The 19,508-nt window shown below is 39.9% G+C and overlaps 1 protein-coding gene across 20 annotated transcripts in view; it reads left to right on the top strand.

Moving 5' to 3' along the window:
• ABLIM1 (actin binding LIM protein 1) overlaps positions 1-19,508 on the top strand; it is a 192,517-nt gene that overhangs the window by 133,302 nt on the left and 39,707 nt on the right. For 13 of the 20 annotated variants that reach the window (XM_015633086.3, XM_015633102.3, XM_015633099.2 and 10 more), the window contains exons 7-9: positions 8,249-8,336; positions 12,839-12,897; positions 15,256-15,318. In XM_015633086.3, coding sequence (XP_015488572.1) covers positions 8,249-8,336; positions 12,839-12,897; positions 15,256-15,318 — 210 coding nt within the window. The remainder of the gene's footprint in view (positions 1-8,248; positions 8,337-12,838; positions 12,898-15,255; positions 15,319-19,508) is intronic. The other 7 variants (XM_015633107.3, XM_015633093.3, XM_019007246.2 and 4 more) reach the window with 1 other exon arrangement.

Below are 19,508 nucleotides of genomic sequence, written 5' to 3'. Positions count from 1 at the left end.
AAAGATTTTATTGTCTTTAAACATACTGTTCCTACTTATTGCTTTGGTAAATTTATCTGTCCTATTAGTTATATTTATTTCTAATTTAATGACTTAGTAATTGCCTTTTTTTCCTCTCTAGTTAATATTATCTCAGTTCTTATGATTGAGACCTGCAGCAGAATGTCTCAAAAATGGTTTGATTTTCCTTTTATGCTTTCTTTAAGATCCAGGAATATGTATGTTCTTTCCAAATGCCACATGCATGTATAATTATATATACATATCCAACACTGCTCTCTATTTCTGTTTGTCCATACATGCAATCAAATCATGTTTGGAGATATATGCTAATTTTTGAAAATGATAAAAAGCTTTTTATATTAGGATGAGGTCCAGTATTTATCATCTGCTATCAGGTGCAAAACTTTCTTATTTATGAAACAATTCAGTTTCAGAAACAATTCAGAAAGTTTTTTTAAGATACAAAGGAGGTTTGTTACTGACTTTTCTAGTTAAATTTCAGCAGGTTGGAGTCAGCTGTATTTCTACTAATTAAAGAAGTTCTTTCCAGTTCAAGTTAGTTCCCATTGTTTGGAGCTGTGGTTGCAGCACTGCAGATGCAGCTGCAGTGGATGAGACCTGCTAATGCACAAACACAGAGTTCTGTAATTTGAGGTCCAGCCAGAGGAAGGGGTCGAGGGACCAACAGTCACTTCATGGGAAGAGTTAAAAGGAGAAATAGGGTCGTGTCTCACTCCACAACTCCCATATTCCTGATAACTCAGTGCTTCTGTCATCCCCTAAAGAAAGCAAACACAAGGAGGACTTGGAAAGCTGGAGATTCCCGGTGTTGCGGAAGATTGGATATTGTGTGCATCCGGTACAAAATCCATTCCCGGGGCTCCCTGCTGTCCCTTCACTTGTGTCACAGAGCTGGCATTCAGCACTGAACCATGCCAAGGGCTTTGCCCTGCTCTCAGCAAGCTGGAAGCTGGAGCTGGAGGGGCTTTCACACCGTGCTGCAGACATGGGGCACTCCCTACAGCTCAGTACACCTATCCTTCACACAAAAAGGATTTTTTACTGGCTGCTGGAGTCAAAATTACAGTTGTTCCAGCATCAGGCTGTTTGAAAAGGTCCTTGGCACTATGGTGGAGTTACTGTAAAGTAGCTTTGATGGTTAATTCTAATTATAAACTAATCCAGCAATATGAATGTGACTGTAAGCAGTTCCTTCAGTTTCTGAAGTATCTTTCCATGTCAAAAATCATGCTGGACAAAATGCATACAAGATAAAGGAATATTTACTTATCTAATGCTTTGTGAAGCCTGAAGATTACAGAAGATATAGAAAGCCCACACCTGTACTTATAAACTGAACCTGTTCCAGCATTGTTGAGAAATAGAGAAGGGATTTGTGTCAGATACTTGCTGCTGAGGAGTTAACAATCTAAAAAATAATCTTTGCAATAAATGAGGCTTAAAAGAAAATGAAATGGTGGGTGCTGGATTTTGCCTTCATATGCACCTAAAATAAGGGTAATGAAGGCAGTGAATTCACAGATTTGTATTATAATTAGATACAAATGAAACTTTACAAAATATAAAATATAGTGCATATATTTCTTCTACATTACTTCTGATTAACTACTTATTCAGTTAGTGGGATTAGGTTTCTTGTGCTTAAATCTAACATAAGATCCTAACAGAGATGGTGCTGAAATCCTGGCATTTGGCAGTAAAGCTGTGTTTGCAGTTGCTTTGTTCCTGTGTACTGCCCATAAGAATCTAGCCAGTCACTTTGGGCTCCTGTGGGTGCATTTCTTGAGTGGGATTCCCTTCTTTGTACTCACCTGCTGTTAACTGTGTAGGTAACGTGAATTCTCAGCTTTGGTGTAGCAATAGGTAGATTTTCCCTGTAAAGTCAGAATGAACAGCTCCATAAAGACCATAACTGATAGCTGAACATCTCACCTGTGTGTGCAAATTACTCAACTTTGGGTGTTGCAGGAAAGCTCTCAAAGGAGAGCTGACAGTGCAATCACAAGTAACTTCTAGGGCCTTGCTAAAGCAAGTCCAGTTGGTACTCAGCTGCCACAAGTGCTGCCTCTTCATGCCAGTAGAGCAGTTTCACAGCTGGGGATTTAGCCTGAATGATTACTCACATCTTTGCTATAAGGAAAACTGTATTCCCTGCAGTGAATACTTGCACTGCTATCAGCAGCAGCTGATGTGTGGCAATACTGTGTGTTGATAGAATTAACATTAATAAGTTACAAAGTTTATTACAGTCCATCCATTAGGGAATACACTAGCATGACCTTGTCAGTCACTGTTGTAATGCTGGGAAGTATTTTTGTATAAAATTAGACACTGGGCATGAATTAACAGTGCAAGTGTTCATAACAGCAGGGCAGCTGGGGTTTTGTCTCAGCCAAGGCAGCACAGCAATCAGTGGTGGGCTCAGAGGGTCTCTTCCATGCATGTTGTCACTCACATTTACAGTCACAGCCTCACGCTCCATTTCCCACTTTTCCCCAGACTTTTCTGTTACGGCTCCATCAGCTTGGGAACTGCCAGTGTGAGCTCTGCTTCCTGCTGCTCCATCCTCCCGCAGGTTGAACAGAGACAGAGGCTGTGCTGAGAGCTGCTTCTATTGAGGTGCTGTGACAGTAGTGTAAAAAACAGCTTTAGAAGGTCCAAATTTTAGAGATGCATATTAGACAAGGGCTCATTTTTAAAAAAACTTGTTACACTTTCCTTCCATTGGTAGTAATAAAGAAACTTATGGTAGATTCTGAAATCCTTTGGAAGCAAAGAGACTACTTTTTTTTTTTCTTTTGTTTTTTTTTTTCTTTTTTTTTTTTTTTTCTGAGCACAGATATTTGTAGTCACTTGCTCAACAGATAAGAGCCTGGGAAAAACGAGTGGACAGTTTGGGTCAGGATGTTATTAGAAGCAAAATTTGGTCTTCACAGTGTTTATGCTGTTCCAGCCACTCATGAGATCACAGAAGCCTGCAGAGAAGGAAACAATGGAATTTGATGTTACACCGAACATCAAACAGGGTTGAAGGTTTTGTGACCTCTGCAAGTAATTAAAATAAAGCTTCCCTGGAAAATACTAGGCTACTGCCACAGTTCCTGTTTTACAGTTCATTACATTCCTTAAGGGGTTTAAAAGATGAGTCTGAATTAGTCTTTGTGCTTCTCCATAGTCCTTAAGTTAAGAAATCAAGTCATTCTCCTCAGAGTCATTGTAGGAATAAATATCAGATAGGTTTGTCTCTCAAATGGGCCTATTGTAACTTCTCATAAAAACTAAAACAAAAAAGGAAAAAAGGAAAGTGCTTTTACTCTCAAATGTACTCTTTCAACTCCATAATTGTTTTCGTAGTATTTAAATAGAAAAGTAAAGCTTTCTACGTGTTTAACAGCTCTCTGTCAGGTGACTGCTAAGTTATCTCTGAGTGGAGAGTGAATGAGTGCAGCTGTGCAAATGTAACACAACAAATATGCACTTAATTGTGTCTTTTGGCCAGCAGAACATGTCTGTAGGTAATTAGTTCTTCCTCTACCAGACCCACTGGCATGTGAGCTCTCCTAGCGGGATTCTTGTTATTGTTCTCTCTGGCTCTTGTTCGCTGTTGTTCTGGAAGGAAGGACAGAGCTGAAGGCATGAGTAATAGGAAATCTTAAGCTCTCACATTCACCAAAGAGGAAAACATTTATTTAATCAGCCTAGAGCTTTACAAGCACTCAGAGAATAGAAGTTAGTCTTGTGGGAAGTGGGGGCAGAGGGGTTGGACTCAGAAGATACAGTCCTTGGCTTTTGAAGTGCTGTTACCCCAGGGTTTGCGCTGGACGTGAGCTCAGTGCAGGTCCTTTTTCAGCTGCACTTTTGGTACGTGTTGTGTCAGCTTGTCTGCAGGTGTATTTGCAGCTCCTGGGTTGGAATAATTCACCACTGCCTTCCCTGACAGCTAGGAGTGACAGTACATTTTTGTCCTCAGGAGCTCCCCAAAGAAGCAGAGTTTATAAAGTGAAGGCAGGTGAGCACAGTGCATGTTGTGAGTAGGCTGGAGCATCAGCAGGGTGAGAAGTTTGTACAGGAGCTCACAGAATGCTGCTTCAAGTATCTCCCTACCTTTAGTTTACCTTTTAAACTGGCAGAGGTCTCTAAGCTGGGTGCCCACACTGTGTAACCCAGTGCCATCTCTCTCACTCTGGACAACTGTGCAGGGTCACTACCCCACCCCATTAGAGGGAGCCTTCAAAGCTCTCTAAACAGTCCACAGAGGCTCTTAGCTAAGGAGGATTTGTCATATCCAAGTTGAAGTCATTTGGGAGAATAGCATGCTGGGAAAAGGCAGGAAATTTATAGCATCTGAGTCTGAAAAGGTGATCAATGAAAAATCTGGTATGAAAAATGTGGTTTCTTATTGTCAACTATTGTGATAGGTGTTGGTGTTATAATATGTAACAGAATTTATACTTTTGCTCATGGTACTTGGGACATGTCCTCTGCAGAATAAACACATCCAGCTCCCTGTGTAGTCCATCATCCATGAATCCTGTTCACTGAGCCTCCAGCTGTCCTTCACAAGCATTAGAGATGTGATTACATGAATTTATTTTTAAGACTGGTTATGAAGAATACATTTCTATAATGGTTTTCCTTGGTAGTGTATCTCCAAAGTATTTTATGTAAGACATTAAATGTAATTTAACTTGCTTTGTAGACTGGGAAACTGAAGGTCAGTGTTGATACAGACTTGATTCCAGTTTAGGTCTTGAAATTACCAGAATAAATAGATCCTTAATAATATCTAAAATAATGTATCTATTTCATTCATGCATATAATGTGCATATTGTGGACAGTATATATATATATGTCTGTAGTATATAGAAAATAACTAAAACTCTTATATCTTTGATTAGTCAGTTATCAGTGGGATTTGCAGAGCCATAGAAAGCTACTCAAATTTAGCATTCATTTATCTACATTTATAATTATGGTTGTAGAATTCCTTTGATCGCTGTTTCTTCACTCTGCAGATCTAAAGCTCTGGAAGTATTTGGTAAATGAGAATGTACTTCTGCTTTTTAAAATTTAATTCTTACTGTTTGCTGTGCTTAAATGGGATTTTATCTGAGAACCTATTTCAGATTTCTCAATGTGGGTAGAAGATAAATAGGCAAGTTAGAAGAGGTTGTATGTTGTCATTAATTGATAACTTATGTTCTTTGCTTTTAAAGCACATGCGAGAGTCTGATAATTTAACAGAGACTTTATAGGCAGTGACAGCAACACACAGGTTTAATATTTCATTTGACAATAAATTGCTGTTAATTAATTCAATTCCATTTAAGAATTTGAAGTAAAAATGTTAAATATTATTTTGGTTGCTTTTAGTACATCTACCTAAGCAAACCAAGGTATTTACAGCAATTAATTTAGCTTGTGCCATATTATTTTAGGGACAGTACTCTGAGATATGGGTCACAGTTTGTGCTTTATGGTTTGGATAGTCCTGACAACGAAAGTGAAATCATTCAGAAGGGACCACAAGCAGTATGATAGATCAGATCCCAGCAGCTGCATGGCACTGAGAACTGCAGAGGATTTCTGGATGTGACCTGGAAGGGGTGAGGAGAATTCAGCACAGTGAGAAGAGCCTTTAACCTTTTCTCACCTTGACTTAAGGATGTTTGGAACAAATGTGCACTTAATCAATTTTACCTGTTGTTGCCATGAGGATTGAGATGCAAACCTTTCAATGTGCAGCACAGTAGCATGAGGTCCTGGAAAGCTGCACACTGAACTTACTGAATGGGGGTTTAGGAGCCCTGAAAGGGCAAAAGCTGATGTCTAGAAAGTGTGAATATTTCATTGACTTGTAGATGTTCGTCCTCCTACATTATAAATGACTTTTAGCAACTGTTTTCCCAGATGATCACAGCAAGTCAGGCATAGCAAGATGACTCCTGAATTACTTGAGATTCAGAATGTTTTCCAGCAAATATCTGCTGTAGGAAGGATCCCACTCATGAATTGTAGAAATATTACAGAGGCAGAAAACTCAATAAACTGTTTTGGAAGTGTTTAACAAGAGCAGCTGCTCTGGTATGTGACTTCCCCAAAACCTCTCCAATGCAGGGTGTGTTCTCACTTCGACTTGCAGGGTTGTGTTATCTGGGGTGTGGTGTTCATTCATCATCACTCACACCAGGCTAAAATTTGGCCAGTTGTTTCAATCTCAGGGAGAAACCTGATAAACTTGAAATCGATCCCTTTGGGTGTTTGGAAGAGGCAAGTGTACATGGTTTGAGCTATATTCCCTTGATAGTAGCTTATCCGAAGTTTTTCCAGGAAGACAAAACTTTAGAGAAGCCACAGGTTTATGCATAATAATGTGATGAATTCTGGATTTCTTTATCCTATAAATTCCAGTCTTGAATGAAACTAATGGAATGCCTCAGAGGTTAAATAATTGCTAGGGAGAATCAGAGATGAAGAAGGCAGCCAGTAATGAAAATGGCTGAAAATTAGTACTAACTCATTTTCTTTCTTAGTTTAATATTGGCTTTGTTGCTGCAAGTCAATCATCAGTTTTCTCCCTCATTAGCTTTTCTTCTTCCAGTGAACATATTTTGTAGTGACTCCTCATTTTCCCTTTTAACAGAGACCCTGTTTTGCCTGATAGCTTTAAATCTGCTTTACTAAAACTGCATTTTTAAATCCCATTACTCTCCCTTTGGTGGATTTTGCCCCTGAAGTGCAAGAATCAACAGTAAATACAAGATCTGATTAGGAGAAGTGCAGGCTTTTGGCAGCTGAACAGTGAAATGTATAACCAAACTAACATCACACTGAGTCCTCTTCTCTGGCCTTGTATTGCTGAAATTCCTGGATGGGAGTTATTAAAAATGAATGCTGAAAATTCACCTGTAGAAGGGCTGGGTGGTAAAGCTGATCTTCTGGTAGTCAGGTACTTAAATCCATGTACTTCATCTTCTTATATAAATATGTTTAAATAAAAAGCCTCTGTAATGAATGTCAAACCAAAAAAATGTTGTTATTCTTCTCAACAGACAAAATGAAAGGTTGGATTTAGTAACGTTTCAGTCTTATAGTATAGTGAGGTAGGAGATGGTTTTGATGACATTTTACAAGTCAGCTATAGAGTAAACAGATATTTCATGCATATAGCATCTCAGTGAATGGGGAATATTTGTGACAAAGGACTTGAGGTTAATTTGTTTGGAAAGCTAGATACAAATTGCAAGAATTTTAGAATTCTTTACTTGTCATTATGAACGGTCATTTTCTAGCTTTAAATATTTTTCTATTTAGAAGCCTGATGTGGACATTTTGTGCTTAGTTTATGATGTGAGGAAGCTAATGTATTGATTGTTTTGGCCTCCTAAGGAGAAGAAATCGCATTAATATTTATGCCTTGATTTTTCCTGTCCTCAGAGGCCTGAAATCTGATCAGCTTTACTTATTATGGGTATCAATGTATTTAAGAGACTGTATGACTCAGTGGATTTGGATTTGGGTAACAGGATCTAGGGTATTTAGGACCTTTACATCAGTAGTTCCAATTCAGCCCAGGCTGTCTGTGCTGGTGTAGCTTCTGAAGTCAGGCATTTGGGAATTAAATTAATGGGCCCACAAGTGGCTCTAGAAAACTCTCTATACTAATACCCATATCAGGAGTGTAGGGAAGAAGGCCAAGGAATGAAATGGCAAGTTGAAAACTCATTGATTGACTAAATCCTTCCATAACAATGGAGCAATTGAGAAAAGATGTTTGGCAAAACGAGGAGGCAGCAGGTTTACACAAATTAACTGCAGTGTGACATTCATTGCCTTGGACTGTTAGGTAGATGATAATTTAAGAGGATGTTTGTCAAATCAAGGAGAACAGGTACCTTATGATGTAGCTGCTATCCAGGAAGATGCTGATTACTTGAATGGGAAGGTGTGAAGAGGAAGGGATGCTCTGTGTTGTCTTTTCTCATATGGAGTTTTTCCCAAGCAGTCACTGCTGGCCTCTGTTGAGGGCAGGATAGACCTCAGGGCTGAAGCAGCGTGGCAGAGCTTACATTCTCAGTGCTGCTGTCACATCATGAGGGCACTGCTGTATCAAAACAGGTGAACTAGAAGAAAAAGGGCAATGGTCAGTCAGCAAATAATGAGTGCTCAGAAAGCAGTTCAATGCATTTGTCACCAAAATGTTCTTTCTTTGTTTTTGTTTAGGCAGGTGACAAGCATTATCATCCCAGCTGTGCACGATGCAGCAGATGCAACCAAATGTTCACAGAAGGAGAAGAAATGTATCTGCAAGGTAAGGATGTCTCCATTCCAAAACAAGAAAATCAGACATTGTGATTTTTCTGTCATAGACCTCAAGAATTTATAAACCCATGCAATATGTCCAAGGAGGACTATAGTCCTCCTGTCCTTAATAGTGTTCTTGTATTTTTTTCACTTGATACCCTTTTGCTTTATTAGGTGGCCATAACTGTGACTTTGCAGGGACTCTGCACCCTCTCTGAGGCAGCCTGTGCTTGCTAAAAAATGAAATTTATTAGGCTGCCTCTGAATTCGACATCTCATGGATAGTTTAGCCCCAGAGTGGTGCATGAGATACCAGACAAAGTGAAGGGATTGCCCCTGATTTCTGCTGATCAGTTTCTGTGCTATTCTGGACCACATTCCAAACTGTAAAAGGCAAGGGAAGATCTTCAGAAGCTGCACTGAATTTGTTTTGAACCATGTAGACCTCATTCCTCATGCACATTGACAGAGTGTCTCTTCCAGTTCTTAATTATATTTATTTCCCTTGCCTACTTCCCTTTTATCTGGTCACATCTCTTTTTATTCCTATGTAGTTAATTTTTATATCTTACGTTAGTCACCGATTTCTTGTATGTTTATTTTCATCTGCCTTTTCTTGTTAACAGTCTCACACTCCCAATTATTGTTTTTTTCATGATCTTTTCACATAAGAAAGAGTATGCTCTTTTCTTTGATTGGAAAGATTGTATCTTTGATCTGACTCCCACCTACTCTCTGAGAGGGTGGTATAATTATTAAGTTATTTTATTACTTGCTGTAGTATTACTGTTTGTGGAAGGATGCATAATACCCATTTATGTAAGCCAGAAATAAAAATGAATAAGGCAGACACATGTTGGGATTTTATACATGGGACTTAAATTAGAAAACTTGATGTACTTGAAAGGAATGTAGAAGAATAGCAAAAAAATTATAAAAGTGTGGTCACAGCCATTTCTTGAGATCCTGAAGAGAGGTTCTTACTGGAGGAGTTCCAAAATAAGATAATACTGTTAAGGCATTCTTTTAAAGATAACTTGTTTTATTTTGTGGTTTGTCCTTCCTTGCAGTCCCTCTCTCTCATCTCTCCCTGACCTTATACCTCAGTCATCTTATTCCAGCTGTGCCCAGAACAGAGTGTGAAGTTGTGTAGCAGCTCTGCTTGGCAGGAGCAAGGAGAGGCTGGAAGAGGGCTGGGTGGGAGGTGCTGCTTCCTGATGGCAAATTGGAAAGACTAACTTGAAAGCACCTGGCAAATCTTAGTTTCCTCACATGATGGTATGATAAAGTACAGGCAAAGTTCAAAATGAGCATCAGATCATCCTTTGCCATCGTTAATTAATAACAACCATTTCCAACTGCTGTCATTTGCACCAGTCTAGCAGAGAGTGGGACTTTGGGTTAATTGAGCAGGCTTTGGTGTAAATTTCTGCAGATCAATGACAGAAGGTATGACTTCTACTTAAACTAGGCTGGAGTTTGTCCTGGACAAGTTCAGGTGATAGGGAAGGGGAGAGGAGAGAAACCTGGCAGCAGCTTGATCTGCTGTTCTCTTCTTAGTGCATTTCTCTTTCTGTGGTTATGAATCAATGTTCCTTGTGCTCAGTCCGTCTCAGGGGAGGAGCACCTCAAATTGCATTGCTTTATTGTTCACAAGATGTTTTCTGACTAAATAATGTAATTGCTGAGTGTGCTCCAGACTGTCCTGCCAAAGCTTTCCTTGCTGAATTCAGCGTGCTTGTAAGTGTGAGGACCTAAAAGCCTTTCTTGTGCAAAGCTCTCAGTTGAACAGCATATCCTGACTCCATCCAAATCACTGACCCTAGGGTGCAGAATAACAGCATTCCAAGCATTTCTCCAAAATAGAAATACAACACCACAACAATAAAGCTAGAACAAAAATCACATTGTTGATAAAATACATGAAAATAGGTGGCTTCCATCTCACTTCTAATTGTCCTCTCCCTAGAATATGAAAACACTGTCTTGGCATTGCTTTGTATAATAGAGAAGCCTGGCAGGACTGTGGTAGAAACTTGTATTAGAAATGTGTGGGAAACCTGCAAAAGGAGAACATGGACAAACAAGCTATCTTGGGGCTTTCTATGTTAAGGATGGTTGGAACAATGCCAGCAGAAACACTCTGGCTTGGCACTGCTCCAGCACATGAAAATGAAAAAGAAGCAGCATCAAAAACTTTCTCTTTCCCATTGGCTTCCTGGTAATACATTATTTTATGGGCTGCCTCACAAGGCTGTTGCTGAGCTAGGATTACCCAGTATTTACAGGGATGCTGATGTTGAAATAATGATATGTGCAAAGTATAAAGCTGAATAAATGAGCATGCTAGTTGGTGTTTGCCAGGTGAGCAAACAAACATACATTAAGAATGGAAATAATCACAATTTGCTGAACTGTTTCCAGTAGTAAAAGAGAGGAGTGATGCAGTTTGGGAATTTGTACCCTTGCAAGCATTTCAAAATAGATTGACATGTTTGGATGGATAGTATCTACAAAACATAGGTTTGGAGTTCAAGATCATGAAAAATATGTACATTTAACTACTTAAGCCTGCCCTGATTTTTAAATATCGCATCTTTCAAATCTCTTATCATTTTGTGAAAGGAAACCCACAACCCTTAGCTAGGTTTCACCATGAAAATGACATCCATGTTCCTGCATTTCTTGTTCATTTCCAGCATTTTCACAGGGTGTCCCTAGATTGTGCCAGTTTGTGATAAATACTGCCCAAAATGCAGTGATAGCTTTCTCTTTGATTGTAGGGAAAGTTTAACAGAAAAGAATCATGGAATTGTTAAGGTTGGGAAGACTCCTAAGATCATAATCTCCTGCCATTAATCTAACAGTGAGGTACAGAGGAACAGGGATTATGTTTTTCAGGGCCATTGAGGAAGGAAGCTCACAGCTGGACTTGAGACTTAAACTAAAATCTTCTTAGTTCACCCTTGAGCAATAGGTGTCATATTCAGAGGAGTACTACTCAGATCACTTCTTTTAACATGAACTTACAGCCTTACAACCTGAACTCTCTTCCTCCTGCATGGACAGGGCACGGCTCCCTCCTGATCTCGCAGGCTCTGTGGGGTCCTGGCTCTGAGGCTGCTGTTTGTTTAGAGAAGGCTCTCAGTGCACTTCTCCCTGTTGTCTGATGGTTTCCCTCTGCCAAATGCACAGTTTCTTCTTCCTCGGCTTAGACTCACAGCCAAACACCTCAGACCCTTGCTCCAGAGTCACAGTGTTCTCTCCTGTCTCCTGATGATGACTCTGCTGTGTACTGCTGGGAAGTGAAATGATTCCTGCTGATCTTCTGCACCAAGCCGTGTAAGGGCTTGTTACAAGAAAGTTTCCAGGGGCCTGACCCATCCTTCTCCTGTTCTCTGAGGGTGGGGTTTCCTCTGGCCGCTTTTGAGCTAATAGTCACCAGCAGGAGACCTGGACTTAGCTCTGTTTGGTTTCTTTGTGGACAGAGTGAAGCGGTGATGTTCCCCCCTGCAGATGGCCAGGGCTCTGGATTGGCTTTGTGGTGACTGGAATGAAGGATGAATTTGACTGCAGCTGCAGTCAGTGTTAAAAATCAGTGTCGGTTTTTGCTCCATTTATCTTGGCCAATACCTGCCAGCAGCTTTCCAGCAGTGACCACAGTTTACATTCTGTTTCAAAGGACAGCTGAAATGGGATGGAAATGCTTCTTGCCCCTGACATCGCTCAGTCCTTGAGGACAGCAGGATATTCCTACTTCACAGCACAAGAAAGAATCTCATATTTTGGGAAACAAGCAGCAGAGGACTTGACTTTTTTAGTAGGATGTAGAGCTGGAATATGCCAGGTGGAAGTGCTGTGTGTGCCAATGGCAGGTACAGTGTGCTGGGACCAAGGGAGAGGCTCTCCCATGTGCAGCTTTGCACCAGCTGCCACCCTGGCCTCTCACCCACTGCCAGTGGGTCACACAGTCCTGGCTTTTGCACTGTGAATGTTTTAATTTTGCTTTTCCTTTTGCATGAGGGAAGATGTGATCTGAGTAGCACTTTACAGTAACTGTGTATGACACCTGTTGCTCAATGGACTTACAATCAGAACTTCCTTTTTATGTGCAGGGCAGTACATAAGGGGAGAACAGATCAGGTAACCGTGGCCCAGTTCCTTTGCTCTTACCCTCCATCCTGCCAGAGGAACCCTTCCTCTTTCAGTCTCTCCACCTGGTGCTCACTGACCTTGTTGCTGCTTGAGGCTGCTGGAGTTTTAATTAAGAATGTGTGCAAAGTGCTTTGGCAGCCTCAGGACAAAGCTGCTGTAGATATACCAAGGAATTGAATATTTTTTTGTGTTTCCCTTTTATTTCCCATGAGCTAGACTTTAATCTGAATTACTTTCATAGTTCATACAGATTCAGCATCTGATGCAATGAAGAGATTTTCTTTAATAACTGACTTGTCATGAGCAGAAGTCATCTGCTTTGCTCTGAATGAAGATGTGTTTCTCCTCCCCCAGGTTCCACTGTCTGGCATCCCGACTGTAAGCAATCCACTAAGACTGAAGAGAAGCTCCGGGTAAGCTGAATTCATGGCTCAATGACACACCGTACATTTTGCACACACAATAATTGAATGTTGTTTTTAAAAGAGTGACTTTTTCCATGTTTCTTTCACATAGCTGTCACAACTCTGGCAGAATATACAGTGGAGGCACTTCAGAGGTATTGCTCTGATTTTTAGGCTTACCACCTTCACATACCTGTCTCAGTGCACTGCCTTAAAGATAGTGTCATTTACTGACATACAGACGTGGCCAAGTATCTAAGACACTTCATTTCATATCTCAATTGTTGTGAGAGAGATTCTTAAGGAGAAGATATGAACAGGGCAAATGCTATCATATATTTTAGTGGTTTTGCACATCTGTGTAATTGCTCTATAGTTATCCCCTGTTCTGTGTGGTTATTTGCAGCATTTAGAAAAGATGAACACTTCTTTCTTTGCTATCCAAGTAAGCCTCAAACTAAAGTTATCCTGATTTAATGCCAAAAAGAGCCACAGTTACCCTTGGAGTTACATCAGCATATTCAGACAAACTTTCTGTGTCAAATCCTCTATGACAATAATGCTGCACTGATAAATGCTAGAGCCTGGCTTTTTGCATGAACCAGGCAATTCTAAGCCCTTATTCACTGATTCATCCTCTGGACAATTTTCTCTTTTTGATGTCTCAGTTTTGGTCTCTTGAATTTTGGTAATTTAACAGGATATGAATATTAGAGACTGCAAATGAATAAATTGTCTTTCAGATAAGGAAACTAAGAGGTACTGGTATGAAGATACCTAAGACATCCTGTGGGTTGTATTCTGTGTGGGTCTCATGCACAGGAAGCCACATCCTTTTGCATTTATTCTAGTAATAAATGTATTATTCTACTACTGGTCTGTAAAACATCCCCCACAGAGAATTTATTATTGTCATAGGTAATGTGCAGATAAATTCCTGTTGAGAAGAGTTCATGTTAGTGTGGGCAAAAACATAACTGGCCCTAGATGGGCATGTGGTCTAGAATGGCCAAACCTCAGTGCAGGTACCATCTAGCATTCTGACATTGTTCTGTCCTGACTTTTTCTAAGGAAATGGAAAATTATGCCAGACTGGATTTTCTTCCTCATTTAACAGTTTGAATGTAAGACAGTATTTTGGCCATGCTTAAGTGTCAGAATGCTTGTGCCTTCATAGTACTTGGTTGCAGTACAATAGCTCCCTTTCACTTGGACCCAGGAGTTTTATCAAAGCACTCCTGACTACAATGTGGTCCTTATTAGCCTTCTCCAGCTGACCTTATAAGTCAGTTGGCTTGTTTCCACTCCCCATGGAAATGGCTGTAGTCCTCTTCAAGTATCTCCCTTTTTGTCAGTATTCTCCCTCCTCAGCTAATTTTAACTGAAGTGAGCGAAGTAAGTGGATTTACTCACCTGCAGGGCTTTGCCCAAGTGAGCTCTTGCAGGAAGAGGAAGTGAAGCTGAAGAAGGCAAATTGAGGGAGCATCTGAGCAATGTGACAGCACAGCTGTCCAGCAGCACCACACTCCTGGAGGAGACCTTTGGTGCAGAGGTTTAAAAGGTCCTTAAAAGGCATTGATAAGTGCACCATACTGAAGCTGGCTGGGATGCACCATTTTTAGCTCCTATGGTACATCATAGATAGTCTCTGTGTACTCTGGTGCAAAGTTAGAACTTTATTCTTAAATCAGCTGGAATTCACTTTGATGATTTTGACACGTGCTTCATCCTGTTGACCCAAATGAAGGCAGTAGCAAACAGGTAGGTACAGAAACAAACAAAACGGGGGGAACTATGTGCTATTTGAGCATGTCAGCACTAAATCTGGATCTTTGATACTTTGACTGAATTTCAGTTTTTTATTCAGAGTCAGGCCTAGATTTTCTGGTGGTTCTGCAAAAAGCCAGTGCCATTGCCTATTTGCTTGCTGGGTTTTCTTTCCCTATGGAAGAAAGCAAAACAAAAACCTGTTTATCACTGAAGTAACTTCAGAAGCTTTCAGCAAGTTCTGTTTTCTCGCAGTAACTGAATTGTGATATAAACTAACCAGCATTTGAGCTGGTCAAGATCTGAGAGGGAGTTCATAAAAGCAATGGTTGCTTTAGATCTTTTCCCCACGGATATTTGTGGAAGTTTACAAAGACAAAACAAGCAGAAAACAAAGCAACCATATGAGTGTTATAAAAATATATATTGTTTAGGTGTTTATTTACAACTGTCTGGCTGTTCATGATTCTGCAGCGGTCAGTAACAGATACCATAACACAAGTAAATGATAATAACTTGATTGAAAAAAAGAGCTTAACCACTGAACTGGGGAAACTGCTTTCCTTTTCACTCATTTTTCCCTTTTGTGTTTCATGACAGCATTCCTCATCTGAGTTCTTTTATCCAAAGAGTCTGGTTCTGCGCAGGCCACGCTCTGCAGAGGTTTGCTGTTGTGTTTTCATAGTGTTGATAATGATCTTCTTTACTGAGAAGATTCTTCATTACTGTCATTTGCTGAGCTTGCTACTACTCCTGCCACACAGCTTTCCTGCTATCACTTGCCACCATGGGCACTGACGCTGTATTTTGCATCACTTGTTTCAGTGTTGCTTGATAATTCTCACATTTTTTTTTATTTTGTTTAATGAAATGCTTACAATTAACTTCTTTATTTTAGATTCAGATGAGCTTTTGGGGGCTGTAGTATTGGTCTTCCAGTATTCCAGAAAGTTTTCCTTCTGATACAAAAAATTTGAGTGCAAATATGGAGCAAATGAAAATGGTGAAAAATATCTGACTTTAAAGTAATGATTAAAAAGAAATAGTTTTCCATGAATAATGACTTAGGTTGTTAGAAAGAAAAAAAAAAAAAGCCATCAGTTAAGTCACTTCCTTTTTTATATCTATTGACCAACTATCCATGAATACTTTAGTTGAGAAAATGTTTTAAAAATCCCAGGTTTGGATATATTCTATGTGCTGCCTGCAAGCATTTGCCTCTCTAGTCTGGTGCACAGCCACATGTGAGTTGCTAGGTCCTCTCTGTCCACTTGGCTCTGGAGTAGCTTTCTACTTTCAGATTTTAATGAGTTTGCTTTGCACCTACAAACACCACCCAATTCCATTTCTTCTCTGTCAGGGCAGTGTTTATTTGTTGGTGTCTGCCATGGGATGTGTGGCTGTGCAGGTGCACCTGAGGTAGTTTTCACCTGGTGATGAGGTCAGAGGGTGCTGGGGCAGGGCTGGCACAGGCTGGCAGCAGGCAGAGTCCATGCCACTGGATTTCCTTGGTTTTGGTTTGTGCAGCCTTCACATCTCTCATTGCAGGGTAGATGCAGTCAAATGTCAGCCAGGGCAGGGTGTCTGTGGGAGATCCAGCCTGCAGGATGGGGTTAGGCAGTGGAATCTAATTCTGTGATTCAGTGGGGGTTAATGCAAGCCCTTTACCCTTTGTCCTACACAATGGTTTAGTTACTTAATGCACTTAACGCCTCTTGCTGTTAGCTACAGGTCTGTGTATCAAGAAAATGCAGCATAAATAAGTGTTAGCAGTGCTCCTAAGGAGAACAGTGTCTCTTCAGTCCTAGGCTTTATGGGATAAAATCATGGACTCTGAGAACAGCAAGCTGTAGGACCATTCACTCATCTTTTAGGCCAGTGTAGTGACTTTTTGCATTCAGCTTAACATAAATTAGTCTGAGTTTCCAGTGTTGAAATCCAGGAGCCTCAGGATTAAGAGCCCAAATCCTAATCAATGTATTAGAAATATATGCAAGGCAAAATAGGAGCAGCCCATGTTAAAATAAAGCTATGTCCTCCTTCTTGCTTTGTAGACTGTGTAGGATACAAATAGCTTAAGGTCAGATGAATATCCTCTTGTGTAAATTTGGTCAGTATTAAATTCTGTTTAGATTTACATGGTGATTCTACAGAGTGTAACTCAAGGCAGATTTTGGCTTCATGTCTTTTTCTACAGAGTAGACACAAAAGTACTGTCATTGCTGTTGTTATAAAAGTGGGCCGAAGGCTTGAATCTACATGAAAATGGTAGTTAGAAAACAGTAGGGTGAAATCCTCTGAATTCTCTGAAAGCTTGTGTTGAATTCAGTGTGTTCTGGACTTCCCACTTTATTTTCTTGTTCTTCCCACTTAACTTACTCTTGATGAAGGCTAAGTTTGCATGAGTAGTATTGTAGAAGTTTGTTGGGTACCAACATACCTTCAGTGATTATGTGCTGAAAATTCATTCTCCCTTCTGGCCTTTGTGTCCAGAAAGGAAAGAAAAATTAGTTGTAACCAATAATATCTGTGTCTGTGTGAGTTTGAACTAAACCTGTTCACTAGTTTTGTCTTGATGCATATTTAGTGTGGACAAATAAGGAATGCATGCATTTGAAGGAAACTCCTTGTAAGGAGAAGGGTACAGCAGAGAGGCACAAGGAATGCTGACATTGAGGGACTTTGTTGGTCAGCCATTGAAAATTAAGGAAATCCATAGGAAATCTATATTTTATGAGCCCTGGTTCCAAATCCTAATCAACTGTAAAACCTTGCAATTGATAGAGCAGGCAGTCAGGGAAAAAAGTGTTGTACTGAGAAAGTCAAATCCCTTACTGTTGCTAAGTCTGCCCAGTATAAGAAATTCCATCCTAATCTTCTATTAGTTTATTTATAAATATGCTTCACTTAAAGTAGCTTCTGAGGTTTAGAGAATTTTCTTATGCTATAATGTTAAATGTTATTAAGTGAAAACATATTCATTCTTCTGCAGCTATTATCACCGCCTTGCATAATGAACTCTATCAAAAAATTAAGGCAGGTACTGTAAATGGTGACGATGCCTTTGTAAAACGATAGTGCATCCATTTGGCCAGATGTTCTTGGGATCAGTTTTGATCTGGTTGCCTGCACCTGTAAGTTTTTACAGAGCATGATGCTGAACATCTGTACTTGAGAATGCCGGAGCCACCACATTGTAGCAGCACTGGGATGATGTGAATGGCTCTAGCGGGGATTTTTTATTTTTTTTTTTTTTGAGAAGTTATTTATTTAGATGGTGTACCATGCATGATGACATGACAAACAGGGGTAAATGCAGATGAACATCTTAAGCTTTGTAGTCTAATACTGAAATATCAAGTTAATCAGTTTGGGGTATCTGCATGGGTGATAGAATAATTGAGCACTCAATTCACGGTGAGAATTAGAGGATGAGCATGACAGTTGGTATTATCTCCATCAATCTGCAAATGAAACTGGTAAAGAACTTTTGTGTTGAAGGTAAATGCATGGAATGAAGAACAAAAACATAAAAATAAGAAGTCTGTGATAAAGTGGGAAATATGAGAAGCCTTGCAAGTACTTTAGATGCTTTGTGATCTGTTTTTTCCTTTGGCTCCTTTAATGACATGCATGAATTTTTCTTGACTGAATTTCTATTGATTTTTTTTTCATATATTTCATAGACTTTTTGTATTTGGTGCAGACATCCTATATTGATATATTTACTTTTACATCCATTTGTGTGGAAGAGGAAAGAAAAAAAAAAGATGATTCTCCTACTCTCAGAAAATGTGGAGAAGCCATGTATCACCAGAAAAGAAAAAAAAAATAAATTATCTCTTCATAGAAATTTCCTTTACATTTCTCTACACAGTGGTGCCTTTATAAAAAGCTGTATTTGATTCCTTTCAAGGAAAAGAACAATCATATAATTTTTTTTTCAGATCTCTTTGTAGAAGGATTGAGGCAGCTTAACTTGTTTTGTTGCTGGGAGTGTAGAATGTCTGTCACAGGATTATTGTGATGGAAGTAAATACCTCCAAATTATTGCATTCATATTAAAGATTGTGTCCTCTTTCTTCACCTGTTTTCTTTAAATAACCTGTGAAAGAGATGCACTCGTGTCATCTCCAGTGTTAAAGGATACATCAAGGCCAGCCCATATTCCTGTTTTAGCTGTGCTCTGATCAGCTCCTCGCTAAGGTGGAATTTACACCCCAGTGCAGTTACATCTATAGAGAACTTGACCTCCAGAGTGTCTCCTGCCACCTGTTTAAGATACAGAGTCACAATGGTGTTACTCAGGGTCAGGGATGAAAGTGTAACATTCAATCTAATAACAGCCATACCAGGTCACAGATTTTCAAACAGGAGCCTTTATTGGCCTCTTAGGAGAGGAGCCAACCATAGCAACTAAAAGTATGCCAGAGGAGCAGCTTTTATCTAGGAGTCTTTGGTGTATGTTTGTTAAAGCAAGCAGCATAAATGTTCTTAAATGCAATGCAATTGTCTTTAGGCGAAAGTGCAAAGCTGTGAAGGATTCCAGACCATATGGGAAGAAGCAGGGTAGGAAAGAGCCATCTGTGATGGAAACAGCCTGTGTAACTCAAAATAAGAAATAGGGCAAAGTGAGGCAGGAAGGGTAAGAGTAGATGTACGAGTCCTTTTTCATGCACTGTGTTCAGGGGTATGTTTAGACATAAGCAAAGTACAGGACTGGGAGCTGCTAGAGGAGCAGGTCTGCTTGGATTCAGCTCCTCAGGAAAGGAGCAGAGTGTGCTTGGGCTGTGGCTGGCAGCAGCACGTCCTGCCCAGGCAGTGGGGAGCTTTGCAGTAGGCAGAAGATAAAA

The sequence above is a fragment of the Parus major genome, chromosome 6, assembly GCF_001522545.3.
Source record: "Parus major isolate Abel chromosome 6, Parus_major1.1, whole genome shotgun sequence".
NCBI lineage: Eukaryota > Metazoa > Chordata > Aves > Passeriformes > Paridae > Parus > Parus major.
This window is presented reverse-complemented; position numbering and strand designations above follow the sequence as displayed.